Source organism: Limulus polyphemus, unplaced genomic scaffold, assembly GCF_000517525.1.
Source record: "Limulus polyphemus unplaced genomic scaffold, Limulus_polyphemus-2.1.2 Scaffold255, whole genome shotgun sequence".
NCBI classification, from domain to species: domain Eukaryota; kingdom Metazoa; phylum Arthropoda; class Merostomata; order Xiphosura; family Limulidae; genus Limulus; species Limulus polyphemus.
Genome location: NW_013665865.1, coordinates 604,412 through 619,556, shown reverse-complemented (window position 1 = coordinate 619,556; position 15,145 = coordinate 604,412). Strand labels below are relative to the sequence as shown.

The following is a 15,145-nucleotide window of genomic DNA, read 5'->3' as shown; positions in this document are numbered from 1 at the left end:
AGTCGCTTAACGTTAGTTCTCACCCTGTTCTCGTCGATATTCAATAACGTCTGGCCCAGTTTTCTCTATCTTCCATTTCCATCCTGTTTTTCTGGATACCTGGCCAAGTCGGTATTCGCGGGAACGAGATCGCTGACACCGCAGCTAAGTCCATCTGCTCTGGCACCATCACGGCTGTGCCTGTCCCATACATGGACTATGGCCCTGTATTCAAGACGCGGCTTCACGGAAGTTGGCGGTCGACTTGGGGTGAGCAACATCATAACAAGCTGGCCTGGCATGGTCAGGTGGTTAAGGTGCTCGAATCGCAATCTGAGGGTCGGGGGTTCGAATCCCCGTTCCACCAAACATACTCACCCTTTCAGCCGTAGGGGCGTTATAATGTGAAGATCAATCCCACTTTTTGTTGGTAAAAGAGTAGCCCAAGAGTTAGCGGTGGGTGGTGATGAATAACTGCCTTCCCTCTAGTCTTATACTTCTAATTTAGGGACGGCTAGCGCAGATAGTCCTCATGTACCTTTGCGCAAAATCCATAACAAACAAACACCATAACATGCTTTTCCAGATCTAACCTTCTGTTGCTCTTTGGCCGTCTTGCTTCCATGAGGATTGGAAGAAGGAAGTTGTCCTGGCTACACATTGGTCACAGTTTTTTAACTAATCGTTTTCTTTTATCTGGTATTGACCCTCCCATGTTTAGCATTTGTGACACTCAAGTCACAATATCCCATACTTTACTGTCGTGCCGTGCCGTCGTTACGACCGTGAGCGGCGGCACCATTTTAGACACGTGTTTTGTAAGGGTTTACCCCTGACGTTGGACAGTGCCATTGGCGATAGTGACACTGTCCAACTTGATTGTATTTTCAATTTTTTAAGAACAATTGGTCTTTTAAATTTTATTTATTTCTTTCATCTGTTCTTTGGACATATTTTGGTTTTAACTCACTTTATTTTTACATTTTACTATAATGTACTTTTACTGTTTTTACTGGTTGTTTGACGCAGATAGCCTAGATGCTTTACTCCATAAAACACCAACCAACCATCATGCCATTGTTTGAAGTATGATTTCTTTTTTAGTCTTTTGGTTTGGTTATATTTTTTAAACTGGCGGTAGATTTTGAGCAGCACACATCCATTGATGCCACTTAGCACTAATGCATATACGTATGTAGATATCTAAAACGTGACAGGGATTTAGTTTAGATGAATTTCTCTAAGTTTCCCAACTGGGGTGTTCGGGGGTATTGTTATCCCCTTCACCCCGCTCCAGTTAACTTTAGTTATTGAAAGCCATGGTGGTTATTATGCTCTTCATGTAAAAAAAAAAAATATTGATTTTTTTTAGAATTGTCTTATTGTTCGAGAGGTAACATTAACCCCTATCATTATAGCTGGGTCACTAGCAGGATCGTCGGCCCGCATGACCTGGTGGTTAGGGCGCTCGACTCGTAATCTGAGGGTAGCGGGTTCGAATCCTCGTCACACTAAACATGCTCGCTCTTTCAGCTGTGGGGGCGTTGTAATGTCACGGTCAATCCCATTATTCGTTGGTAAAAGAGTAGCCCAAGAGTTGGCGGTGGGTGGTGATGACTAGCTGGCTTCCATCTTGTCTTACACTGCTAAATTAGGGACGGCTAGCACAAATAGCCTTCGTGTAGTTTTGCGCGAAATTCCAAACACGTAAAGAGCACACCTTCAGTCACTTCAATTCTCATTTAAAAAGTTTGAACTTCGTACCTTGATCGCTTCTATTATTAACAGAACTAATTTCATGTATATTCTTCAGAGTTTCCACACAGCTACTACTAGAACAAAAAAATTCGCCTCAACCTGTTTTGTTGTATATTTTCACCATCCAGAACTTTGATTTCTACACGTTTGCCACGTGGTATTTTTGTACTTGGAACCATGAGAACATTTATTACACTACTGCTTGGAATAGTTTGTTTGTATTGTTAGAGGGATTATGTAAACGGTAAACGCGGCACGGTATGATAGGTCCGATATCAACCACTGTGTATACTATCAACAATTGTCTAAACTCTGGTTTAGTTGTTATTGTTTTTCATGCAAAAAGAGGAAGAAATCTTAATATAATAAAACTGTTCGCTCATTTTATTTATTGTTTGTTTAAATATTTCTAATACTGGATATCGAAAGAATCTAAACCGGGTAATAAGTTTTGTTTTTGTAGTTAAGCATAAAGCTACACAATGGGCTATCTGTGCGGGAAATCGAACGCTGGATTTTAGTGTTGTAAGTACGTAAACTCACCGTTGCCCTACCGGGGGACTTAAAAATGGTTATAAGAAAAACTACAAAAGCTGATGTTTCAATTTTGTTCTAAGAAATGCTCGCTACTTTTTTAGGCTGTGTTTGTAGGTTCAGTTGATATTTTAAGATAATGTTTTAATCTGGCATCATTAAAGTTTTTGGATTTATTTTTAACATTTAGGTTTGAAGTAAATATATATCACATTGTTTGTTTGCGTTAGAATAAAGCCACATTGGGCTATCTACTGTGTCCACCGCGGGAAATCGAGCCCTGTATTTTAGTGTTGTAAGTTCGTAAACCTATTGCTGTCCCATCGGAAGATAATATCACATTGTTTTCGCATTTTCAAATATTTTTTTCTTTGAGATATAAACGAATTATTAATTAAAATTAACTACCTTATTTAATGTCTATAATGATATCTGAAAAAAATCTATATTAATCTGATTACACGCTACTTTGATGAAATGGCTGTATGTCCAAATGTTCTAAAAAAGACAGAAAACGAAATGAAACAATGAAATATGAAAGCCAATGATATTTCGAAACTGTTATCTTATGTTTCAGAACTTAAGCAATATTAGGTATTGGAACGAAATAATTGGACGTGTTCTAATGCAAAAAGGTGAAAGTCATAAATAATTTAAGATAGAATGTAATGAAAAGAAACTGATCAAAATGTAGGCAACACTTTTTCCGAAGTTGACTCGAATATCATCAGGCATTATGATGACGACCGGATCAACTTTGAAAGAATATTTCCCAGCTTGTTCAATGGTCTTCTTTTCATAATGTCCTATTTGAACTGTTTTGTGCTCGTAACAACAAGCTTTGTAACAAATAGTTTACTAGGTCTGTGTTTAATAATAACAAGTTTTGTAATAAATAGTTTACTAGGTCTCTGTTTAATAATAGCAAGTGTTGTAATAAATAATTTACAAGACCTTTGTTTATTAATAACAAGTTTTGTAGTAATTAATTTACCAGATCTGTGTTTGATAATAACAAGTTTATGTAGTAAATACTTTACAGGATCTGTGTTTAGTAATAACAAGTGTTGTAGTAAATAATTTACAAGACCTATTTTTTTTTATAATAACAAGTTTTATAGTAATTTTTCTTTTATCAGATCTGTATTTTATAACAACAGGTTTTTGTAGTAAATAGTTTGCAAGATTTGTGTTTAGTAATAACAAGTGTTGTAGTAAATAATTTGCAAGATTTGTGTTTAGTAATAACATGTGTTGTAGTAAATAATTTACAAGACCAGTGTTTAACAATAACAAATTTTGTAGCAAATAAATTACCAGATCTGTATTTTATAACAATAGGTTTTGTATTAAATAGTTTACAAGATTTATGTTTAGTAATAACAAGTGTTGTAGTTGTTACGTATTACAATTTCGAATGGTCTGAAACCGAGCTAAATGATAATTTAAATTCAGTTGTTAAATAAATGCCGATATATATCCAATTTATGATATTTGCCAACAAGATTGATACAAAAAAATTCTTTTTTTAATAGAAATATGTTTTAATATATAAACAACAATACAATTTACAATATCAGTTATTACAAATAGTTATTACAAACAATGATTTATATACAGAAGTTTTACAAACGTACAAGCAATATAAAGTCTTCTTTCTACTCTGGGACTTCCTTGATATCTTATCGAGAATTCACGATGAGCGAGTTAATTTCGAGTTGATGTAGGTACAATTCACTACTAGGGAGCTAGCTAGCTCTGTGAAAGTCACTGATCGGAAGCCATTGCAAAAACACACGAAAAAAGCTCTTTCTAACCGTTTTACCTTTACCCTTACATATTACAGGGTAAAAGTTGTATACAAATTATCATACTTTTATAGGTGAAAAGGATTTTATAAATACAAGATTTTTTATGTTATAGAAAAGATCGTTAAATTGCAAAAGTCTACTAATGTTCTAGTTTTGCTGCTTATCTGCAGTTTGGTTTCCTCGTTTTTATTCGATATAATAACTTAGTATATTCAAATATTTTACATACCTGTAATGCACAGAAAATTGCTATTTAGGCACGATAATATTGATAGAAATAAATAGAACTATAGTAAACATTTAATACTTTTAATTTTTTTAATAATGCTACACAAAGAGCTATTTACACATCGCTGGTCCTAGGTTTGAAATGATAGAATAAAGGGAAGGTAGCTAGCCAACAACACATACTCTTTTCTGACCGAATAGTGGGATTTGACATTTACTTTTATAATGCACCAACGACCCAAATGATTTGCGGCAACAGGCCGCGAACCATGAACTTTTGGATTCACAGTTCGAATGCACTCAACCATGCCCTGTCCAAATGCAATACAAATAACGAACTTAACTGTTCACTTATTTCCAGTTATTTAAATACATTCTTCCATATTGTTCTGTTCTTTCTATAACCATTTCTTTTGTATTTTTAGTTTAAGAAAAAGTCACTAACCGTTTAGTAATCTTTTAATGCCAATATAATAATATAATATTCTTAGGGAACTTTCAAAATAACTGTAACCTTATTTATGTGCAAACGAATCAGTCACCTACTTTGGTATATTATTGTGTTTAAATTGAACATTGGCTGTTTTCCTCCTGCTAGTATATAAGTTTATTTAATAAACATATTTCCTATGTCGTACCTTTATGTAAAGCCTAATGAATGGCTTCTTTCTATTGTTAGAATAAAAGCAGACATCATCTGGGAAAGTGATTGGAAAATGACAGTTGAATATGTTGAAAAGCCAAATAAATTGCAATATTTAATTACAGAAACATTCATTTACAAATGTTAGAGGAAGATAAGAATATGTATTTAATTGAAACCAATCCTCCAGACAGTTTCATCCAACCAACTAATGGATAAATACTTACTTTTATCCGGCTTCTTGTTATTATAATATGAGTTGGTGGGAAATATTTCGCTTCGTTAATAAATCAGAATACTGGACCGTAGTTTCCAAAACTTCATGACAGATAATTCTATTTGACATTTCATTACTATTGCTCTAGAAATAAGTAACACCAAAAGAGCATCTAATGCGATATTAGCAACACTGTTGGCAACGTGTATGAAAGGATTAACTTACAAATAAGCTTGCTTTTGAGATAACAGAAGTACTAACATCGGCTGAACTTGCGTCACGATCACGTCAGCTTAAATTACACCGTTAAACATTATTTCTATCTATTGAACTAAATAATTATTTTGTTTTTGACTGTTACTATGATTATAATAATAATAATCTAATATATATAATATTTGTGTTCAATAATAATCCATTTTCGATCATTGTTTAACTTAAGGTTTTAATATTAAGTAGCTTATGATAAAACAGACTTCAAAATAAAACGTTATTTTATATTCGAACTGATAAAAGTAAATATACCGCGTATAATATTTTCAAACAGTTTATAAAACATTTCTTAAATTAAGTTTATTGAAATGGAAGGCCTTGCTGCTGTTATATTTGTGATAACATAAATAACATATAGAGAGCAAGTAGCACCCGAAAGAGTTCTATGGGATTTAGCTGCCAACTCCTTGCTACATAGAATATAACCATTAGAGTTCCTTGTTGAAGTTAGATCATCACAATTCTGGCAGCAAGCTATTGAGTATTATTCCATTCGCGAAAGGTCGTACAACTGGTTCAACACTGCATCATCAAATCGCCCGGTAACGAAATCGGTGTCACAATGTTTAACATTACTATACTGCGTTTGGTGAGTCAGAAATGAATGACTATACTGAGTACAACTTGTAACCTTTTGGCGACGGTTCAGTCATGGTTTGAGGAGACGTCAGTGCGAATGTATGGATTGAGGAGACGCCAGTGCGAATGTATTGATTGAGGAGACGTCAGTGTGACTGTATGGATTGAGGAGACGTCAGTGTGAATGTATGGTTTGAGGAGACGTCAGTGTGAATGTATGGTTTGAGGAGACGTCAGTGTGAATGTATGGTTTGAGGAGACGTCAGTGTGAATGTATGGTTTGAGGAGACGTCAGTGTGAATGTATGTAAAAACGTTTGTCTTCGTGAGGAGTTTTAGTCAGTCTCCTCAAGTTTATTCCTTAGCGAATGCTCACTGACAATCGATTTATAGCGGCTATGCACATATCAATCATTACGCAGTTGTCCTTTCAAAAGTTGTCCAGGCTGTCAGTAGTACAGACCAATTAATATATGATATCATACCCGCAACGTTTCCACTATAGATCTGAATATGAGAAAATATTGTGCTACTTTTCCCTGTGTTTGTTCGGTTTCCAAAATTTTAACAGATTTGACATTTTGTAATTCTGTTGAAACACTAACAGTCACGGTCACACAAGCAATACCATCTTTACATTTTTTGCTTGTATCACAAACGACTAAATCAGAATACGACAGATTAAACGGTATTTTAGTTCAGAATCTGAAAGTCCTTATGGATTGCATACTATGTTTCTCGTAATGGATTACGTTTAGGGATCCTTGATCTTTCGACAAAATGATTTTTGAATCTTAGGTATTTTATACATATAACTTTATGTAACAAAATACTAACAGTCTGGAGTCCGAAAAGTCGCACATTTATACAAACGAAAAAGAAAAGAGGGAGAAGATAACAATCGAAGTAGTTATAAGATCTCCGGTTTTGTTTAAAATACCTCTTCTGTACGCATTGACGTATAACAGAAGTACCACAAATACTATTACACACTGTTGTCACTGGAAACGCGAACAGGGTCGATGAAAAATAATGTAATTAAAATTATTAAAAGTCTTATTGTGGTGTAATATCAGACATATTATCCATTAAGATATCATGAGTCACCAGATTCGGGTTCATAACCATGAGCCTGATGCTTCATAAACGGCTGATAAAATTAGTGTTTGAACTACGACTTTATAATGATGTAATCTGAGTCAAAGCAAGGTATTGCAAAACAGAAACAATCAGTTGAAAGGTTTTATATGCAATCTTCTTGCTCTGTAGAAACTCAAATTAGGCCTAAAATATTATGATTCAAATAATTTTCAGTATTACCATGATAATATTATATTTCGTTATATTTGTTACCCACTGACTAAACTGTTTAAAATTATATTGTATATTTTGTTATTTAAATCACTAATTTTCGTATATGTTTGAAAAAAATCTTGTAGTTTATATAAAATGTATTTATATTTAGTGAATCACTTAAAGCGATCTGAGACATTTTTTTTTTCCGAGATGCTTTAAAAACTTAACATAGTTGCAGTTTCATACGATGATATTGAATGCTGAAAGCTGGTGAAACACCATAAACCAATCAGCAGTAACCAAATGTCATCACTTAAATTAAGCCTATTAAATACACAGTTTATGTTTAAGCTACAAAAGTAGGTAAGTAATTTCTGGCGTACAAGTCTGATGGAAAACCTACCTTTTATAATTGTAACGTATACTTTTAAACTTTTCTACCCAAAATTACTTCTCCACCAACATAAAATGATAAACCAGTTTCAATAAAAATCATGTATTTTTTAAAAAGACCTATAAGTTTAATTTTGAAAACTAAAAAGTTTTATTTAAAAACAACGATTATTTTATACACAATTCAATATAATGAGATTGTTTCCAGTCTCCAAATTATTAAAATAAAATATTAAAATAATAACTTACTGTACAAGGTTAAAAAGTGGTAAAATTCCCGACGTGACTGGAAAACAATCTCATACACTCTACATGTTTCGACGTATATCTTGCGTCATCCTCAGGAGTGTAATGTTTTGCAAAATAACACTTAGAAAATTCAGTTTATGATAAACCAACATTTTCATCAATGCCGATTAGTATTAGATAGAATAGAAATAGCAACCTTGAATCATGTTACATTTGGGCTATAAGTTTATTATTTGGCTATTTCTATTTAAATATTTTAAGAAGTATTCATTCAGTTGCGTTATTTAAAGTCTCTCACGGGACTGCGATAAGTTTACGAACTTACAATGCTAAAATATGGGGTTCGATTCCTCGCGGTGGACACAACAGATAGCCAATGTGGCTTTGCTCTAAAAACAAAGAAACAAGCCTTATTTAAGAATAATAACTATATCTTCTATAACTGAATAATTCAATTGCAAGTGAACACTCTTTTGCTCATATTTTCTTAAATCAGTACAACATTAGGTGTCGTGAGAATATTTTTACTCAATAAAGCGATATTCAAGCAATAATGATTAGTTGTTTATCTTTTAAGCGCTACATTACATCATCGGCTGTCTATGTTGCTGTGTCCACAGTGGGGAATCGAGCCTCAAATTCTAGTGTTATAAGTCTTCGAGCTTTACATCTGAGCCACTGGGGAACAAAATATAAGAAAACATTAAAATTAGACACAATAGTTGTGTAAATACTATCAATATTTATTAATTTATTTGAAAATTATTATACATTAGCTAGAGTACCCGTCCCCTGGACGAAAGGTATGCAAATTCATGATCAATGAAAAGTTATCTTAGGGCATGAAAAGTTGCTTCCCTTATATGTAATTGTAAAAAACGCAAAAACGCCCATAAAAACAGCAAAACACAAAATATGAAACCACAACTTTGCATGTATCGCATGGACCAACAAACTTTCATTTCAAGTTTGGTGAAGATCGATCAAGAGGGAGCGAAGTAGTGGTAAGAAACACCTATAAAAACCAAAAAATGCAAAACTGAAAATTTGTATATATCTCCCCATGGACCCAATGAATCTCCATATCAAATTTGGCGAAGGTCCATTTAAAGAAAGCGGAGTAGTAGCAAAAAACGCCCATAAAAACCGCAAAATGCAAATCTAAAAATTTGTATGTTCCTCCGCATGGGCCTAATGAACCACAATATAAATTTGGGTGAAAATCCATCTACACCCTGCAAAGTAGTTACAACAGACAATACTACTATTTATATAGATTTATTAATTTGCACAGCAAGAATAGTAATGCATTAGAATAATTTTCTAACTAATAGAGAAATGAGCATAACGTTCAGAGATTTTTTTGAACACGCATCTCTTTACTTATGAAATATATTTCTAAACACTTAATTCATAGTCCTACCTCTCGAAAAGTACATGGCTTTTACTTTAGAGTGACTCTGATATTTTGGTCTGACTAGAGTCTAAAAGATTCTTGTGCGCATTATTATCAAATATTATCTAACGTAAAGAATGAAAAGAAATAAACAATTAAATGAATTCTCTCTGATTCTATAAGAATAGGGATGTATGTAAAACTATGCAAATAACACGTTATCTTAACATATTGCAAAGCCTTTTTTTCGGTACTACAATTTCTACACATTTAAGCAATTTTAGAACAATTAGCTCTTCATCAGCTCATACACAAAATAAAAAAAAATTAAAGTAGGAGACTGTATAGAATGGTTACAAAAATCTATGTATAACAAAAAAAAGTAACTTGACGTCGAACTCAGCCTAGAATAAATGAGTCTTTTACCCTGAAATAATATCTGGCGTTCTTTAGTGAATACAATGTTTTAGCTGACCAAGCATTCCAGGAATGGCACTTTTGGAATACTAACCACCTCGTTTATCTGAGAAAGGTCAGTTTCTTTCTCTCTTTTTTTTTTGTGACAGGTTAAGTTCGTTCAGCATTGTGACAGCTTCTATAATTAACGAAACAGAAACGTAAGAATAGATACAGAACACAAGAGATTCCAATGCATTTATCAAGCGTGAGAAAATAAAAACTTTAAATAATTTCAAAATTTACATCTTTTAAATAGGTAAAAATACACGGTGTTCCAAAATTATGTACTCGAAAGTAAAATACCATAAGGTAAAAGGTAGGACCACAAATGTAATTGAAACTTTGCTTAGTTATAAGTAAAATTATTCATGCCTGTAATGACACGAAATGCTCCTATATCAAGTTTGAAAGTATGAGACGATGGGTGCTATCCCTACATCCGTTGCAATACTCATGATGGCGAGGACGTGGACTTTTAATTGTGTGTAGGGTAAGTTGACATCATTAAGTACAACTAAGCTACGTTTCAGTGTCTCTGCGTTCAACCGTTGTTGTTTTAAAACTTATGGATGAATAATGTAGTACAACCCTATATATGTAAACAGTACAAACGAAACGAAACTTCTAGTTTGGAGTGTCGATTGTCTTGGAGGAGATCGGCTGATCACGAATGGTGAAATCGTTCAAAATAAATATACGACAGAAATATTGATCTATAGATGGTTTATATCATCCAGATTATGAAATTGAAAGCTATTATACGATGTGGAGCCATTTTTTCTGAAATAGACAATGTGGATACAACACAGCTATAAAAAATTCTTCTCTACACCTGATAACTGTTTGTTCTATTTTCAGGCTATTAATCAGTTTATCGTATAAAATGTATATTCCGTTTTAATTATTTGTACCGATATTATCCATATATATATACTCACACAGACTTTATGCCTTATTGCATTACATTCTACCTACTTCTTATCGTGTTTCAAATACCGTGTTTTGCTTTATCAATAGCTTTTGCATTTTTTGTCTGTCTGTGTGTTTCATTTTTCTTACATGCTGTTTTTACGTTAATTTGCTTCTTTTAATTTTTATATTTTGTGGCTAGTATACTAATAAAGTTTGACACCACTTTTCCTAGCGGTAGTTTCCTGGAGTTGAGTAAGATCATCGAACGACAAGTAAGTAACTGTCTCTTAAAATCTGATCGTTTGGAAAAAGGTTGAATAAAATACTATTAATCTTTAAGAGTGTGATAAAGTGTTTTGGTTTGAGCATTATACTTTGCCTTAATGAAAGCTTTTACGATTGATTTCTCTTTATTGACATTGCTGATAACGTATACGTAAAACTTTCAGTTTCGACTGTTTCTTTGTTACTCATTTTGTTCAACGATTTATGAATGACTAAAGACTGAGTGATCAAACATGATGTATAATTATGTTTTCTATTTTTTGTGTCAACTTTTATGTCATAGGGTTTATGTACTGCTAATTTGGCGCGTGATTACCATAAATATGGTACACGGATAACCTCAAGTTCTTAAGTAAATCTAACTATTTTAAAGGTATATTCATGCATTTAATATACTTTTAAAATTTCTTCAGTTTTGAGTAAAAATTACGTTGATTTAGTAACTTTCACATAAACATCACCAGATCTACTTTCTTTAATCTACAATACAGTATTTCTATAATGGTCACTAACTAATGGTTAAAATATTCTGTCCTGGTCGAAGTAGGAGGAACAGAACAGTGCAATGTTTGTTCATATCTTTAGCAGTGTTGTATGCAGGCATAACATGTCACGTGTTTTTTACCTTATTGTTTCAATAAAGATTTTTTCGAAGCTTGTCAGTTATTCTGAGTATGTGCAGTTTTCATAGAACACATGGTTAAGGAAGTTGATATCTAATGGTAAGTTAGATTACAACCTCCTTTATATCTGAATATAAATGACCAGTTACATGTGTAGCTTTAGTCGTTCTGGGTACGTCAGAGCTACCGTTTAACTAAGTCACTTAAGGTTTAATCAGTCCAGAACATGGCCTCAATCAAGGCAGTACGGAGAGAAATTAGTTTTGATTCAACAGAAGCAACAGTATGTCGTATAAAGCAAGCACAAACACCGTGTTTGGGTTTCAATGAAGATTGTTCATTGTATTTTTGCACTATTGTGTCCAGTCTCTTTATTCCCTTTTCACGAACTCAGTTATTTAGAGGAACTTCGTAATAAATATCTTGTTCGAATCTCCTTTTATTCTCCTATACTTTGATCACAAAGGATTTTGCACCCTGTTTAGATTTTGGTTTTGAAACTTTGTCATTTATTAAACACAAAGAATTTTGAGTAGCGAACATACTGCTACTATATTTAAAATTATGAATGAAATACATACTAACATTTGATAACTGCAGAAAACATATTACTGAAATATTACATGAAGAGCTGCTAGTTAAAAGAAGAAAAATGATAAGGAAGTACCTAACAACAAATTATTTAAATTATATAAAAAGAAACAGATATAAAACCAGTCATTTACAAAAGGCGCGATAAATGTAACATCTGGAAATAAAAAAAAAATAAATAAAAGAGAAGAGGATGCTGAATAAGTTATTTTGGACTTACAGGAAAACCTAAAATATTTGTATTACTAGCGAAATCCTTTAAATTATTTTATAAAACACAATCTTCAAAACAAACATATTTAATTTAATTATTGTATACATAGCACTGGATTGAACATATGGTATTTTTTATTTGTAATATTATCTAATATATAATTACAGAAACTGTTATATTAACGACATGCTTTAAAACACACATTGATCAATAAGGATACATGTTTGGAGGGGAGAATTTTTATTTCAGATAAGTTATATTATTATTATTATTCAAGCAACGTTGTGCGGTACACTTAAACCAACATAAGTGAACGATCAAATGTAACGTTATTGGTGCTTGAGGTACCACATTATTGTCACTGAAAACAATACTATGCATTGAGACAGCGACCAAGAAACGTCAAGAACTAGTTATAATGTTTAAAACCACGTTTTTAACGTTATATCTCTCTTAGTTTGTGTTCTAAACATGCTAATGATTACATCAAAGTAATTAATTTAATCGAAGCTTTTACTGTCCTGTCCTGATACTGATACATTTTATATGCGACCGTTCTGACACTTCTAAGAAACTTGGAGCACACTCCACTAGGGGGTACCACTGGGCTACAGGTTCTCGAGGTGTGTCCAACATTTCCAGCCAGTGATCTCGTCCCAAACCAATACATTGGCTACCAATTGCACAACAGCCAAGCATTTCATTTGCCCCAACTCTAAAAAGAGAAAAACAATAATTATGAATTAGTATTGCTGCGTTGAAAATGTACAAGGAAGCATATTTTATTTCATACAAATAACAATATAATAGATGATTTTAAACCATTTTTAAAATCACATTATTTCGCTTGCACTTTAACCACTGCAGATTGAGTTGATTTCATTTTGATAAGAAGTTTATGAATTGCTACACACATTTGACTACTTAAATTTTGTAATTCTTTAACAACTATTACTTTTAGTACATTGTACATTTTTAAATAAAACTTCATCACGATAGCTTTGGAACATTTACTACATCAGGTCATGCACATGTTCAAAACATTTTAACACTGATTGTGTGTGATAGTTTGTATATTAAGAAAATTTGCGTTCAATCTCCGAATGAGGATGGTTTTTGACAAACAATAAAGCGAACAAGCCATTTAAATTCGAATAAGAAAGTTCCCAGGACTCTTTATCCATTGTTTGTATATCACAAAATTCACTTCACATAACTGTACAATATACGTACCTGTCATAGTCAATAACTTTGACTAATAGGTTAACATCTTCAATATTTCCCGCTGGGACATCAAAAACTAGCGCTTCATTGTAAACGGGATTCAAAGTTGATTTTTTTACGGTTGTCTTCTTTTTCTTAATTCGCTTTCCTTGACAGACAAGAGAAACTTTGACGTAAGGATCTGAAAACATAAAATTAAGAACATAGATGTTTTTAGATGTTTATCGAAGAAAACTAGGAAGTGAAACTGCTTGATAAAAACTTCAATAAAAGTATGTTTCACTCATTTATAATTTTAGTTAACGAGACTTTTATTACATTGGCGATGTTTAATGATAAAAAACAAAAATGATGCAAAATTTCAATAATGAAACTAGAAAGGTATAACAGATTTTAGTATTTTTTTCCAATAACGTGAATATCTTAGGTTATAAAGCTCCAATAATTTTTCGATAAATTTCCAAGATTGGGCCTGTCATGGCCTGTTGGTTAGGGTTCTAGACTAATAATCTGCGGGTCGCGGGTTCGAATTCTTGTCACCGAACATGCTCGCCCTTACAGCCACGAGGCGTTATAATATGACGGTCGATCCGACTATTCGTTGGTAAAAGAGTAGCCCAAGACTTGGAGGTGGGAGATGTTGACTAACTGCCTTCCCTCAAGTCTATCGCTGCTAAATTAGGGACGGCTAGTGTAGTTAGCACTCAAATAGCTTTGCACAAAATTCAAAACAAACCAACCAACATTTGGTTAGTAGTTCAAAATTAAGAACAGCGGCAGATAGCCTAACTAACTTTATACTAAATACAAAAGTTAAATGCAAAAAAATTAAAAAAACGTTAAGAAACCAAAACCAAAAATATCATATACGAATTTAACAGTGAAAGTAATGATGAATATATTATAACATGTCAACCGTATCACATCTACGTTATAGTGCCGATGAAGCTTTTCGCCCAATAACAGGGCTCATCAGGGCGACAGACATAGCAGTATCTAGTCTCTATTTATATCGTGAACAACACTGTTATGGTGTGAACTAGATTGAGTAAGTGAATTGTAAATATCATCAGTTTTATTCAAATCATTTACAAATCGGATTTTTAGGATAAGGATTAATATCACAATATTATTTGTTTATTTCATTTTAACACAGATTATCTCTGCTATTATTATTTTTATTTGAATTAACTCTATTATTCAGAAGAACTGACTGGCGAAGCAGCAAACTAAACTAGCTGCAAATAAGGCAATTTTGTGCACCAGTGGTGCAATCCGGAATGTATTTAAGCGTTTTTGAAAAGCCAGGATGATTCTATATGTTTTTTTTTATTTCTATAGATTATGTGATCATTTAAATGCAGTAATTACTATAATGCTAAAGAATCCACATAAAATGTGTTACTAAAAAAGTTAAGATATCTGATAATCCGGTTTTATTTATATACTATATGATTACTATTAGCGTTGCAACATCACCAA

General features: G+C 32.8%; 1 protein-coding gene across 1 annotated transcript in view; it reads right to left on the bottom strand.

Annotated features, from left to right (window-relative positions):
• Window positions 1-12,560: 12,560 nt before the first annotated feature.
• Window positions 12,561-15,145, bottom strand: part of LOC111085158 (synaptotagmin-10-like) — a 38,857-nt gene continuing 36,272 nt past the window's right edge. The window contains exons 8-9 of the mRNA XM_022382535.1: window positions 13,673-13,844; window positions 12,561-13,154 (exon numbers count right to left, since the gene is read on the bottom strand). Of these exons, the coding sequence (XP_022238243.1) occupies window positions 12,953-13,154; window positions 13,673-13,844 (374 nt within the window). The 3' untranslated portion in view covers window positions 12,561-12,952. The remainder of the gene's footprint in view (window positions 13,155-13,672; window positions 13,845-15,145) is intronic.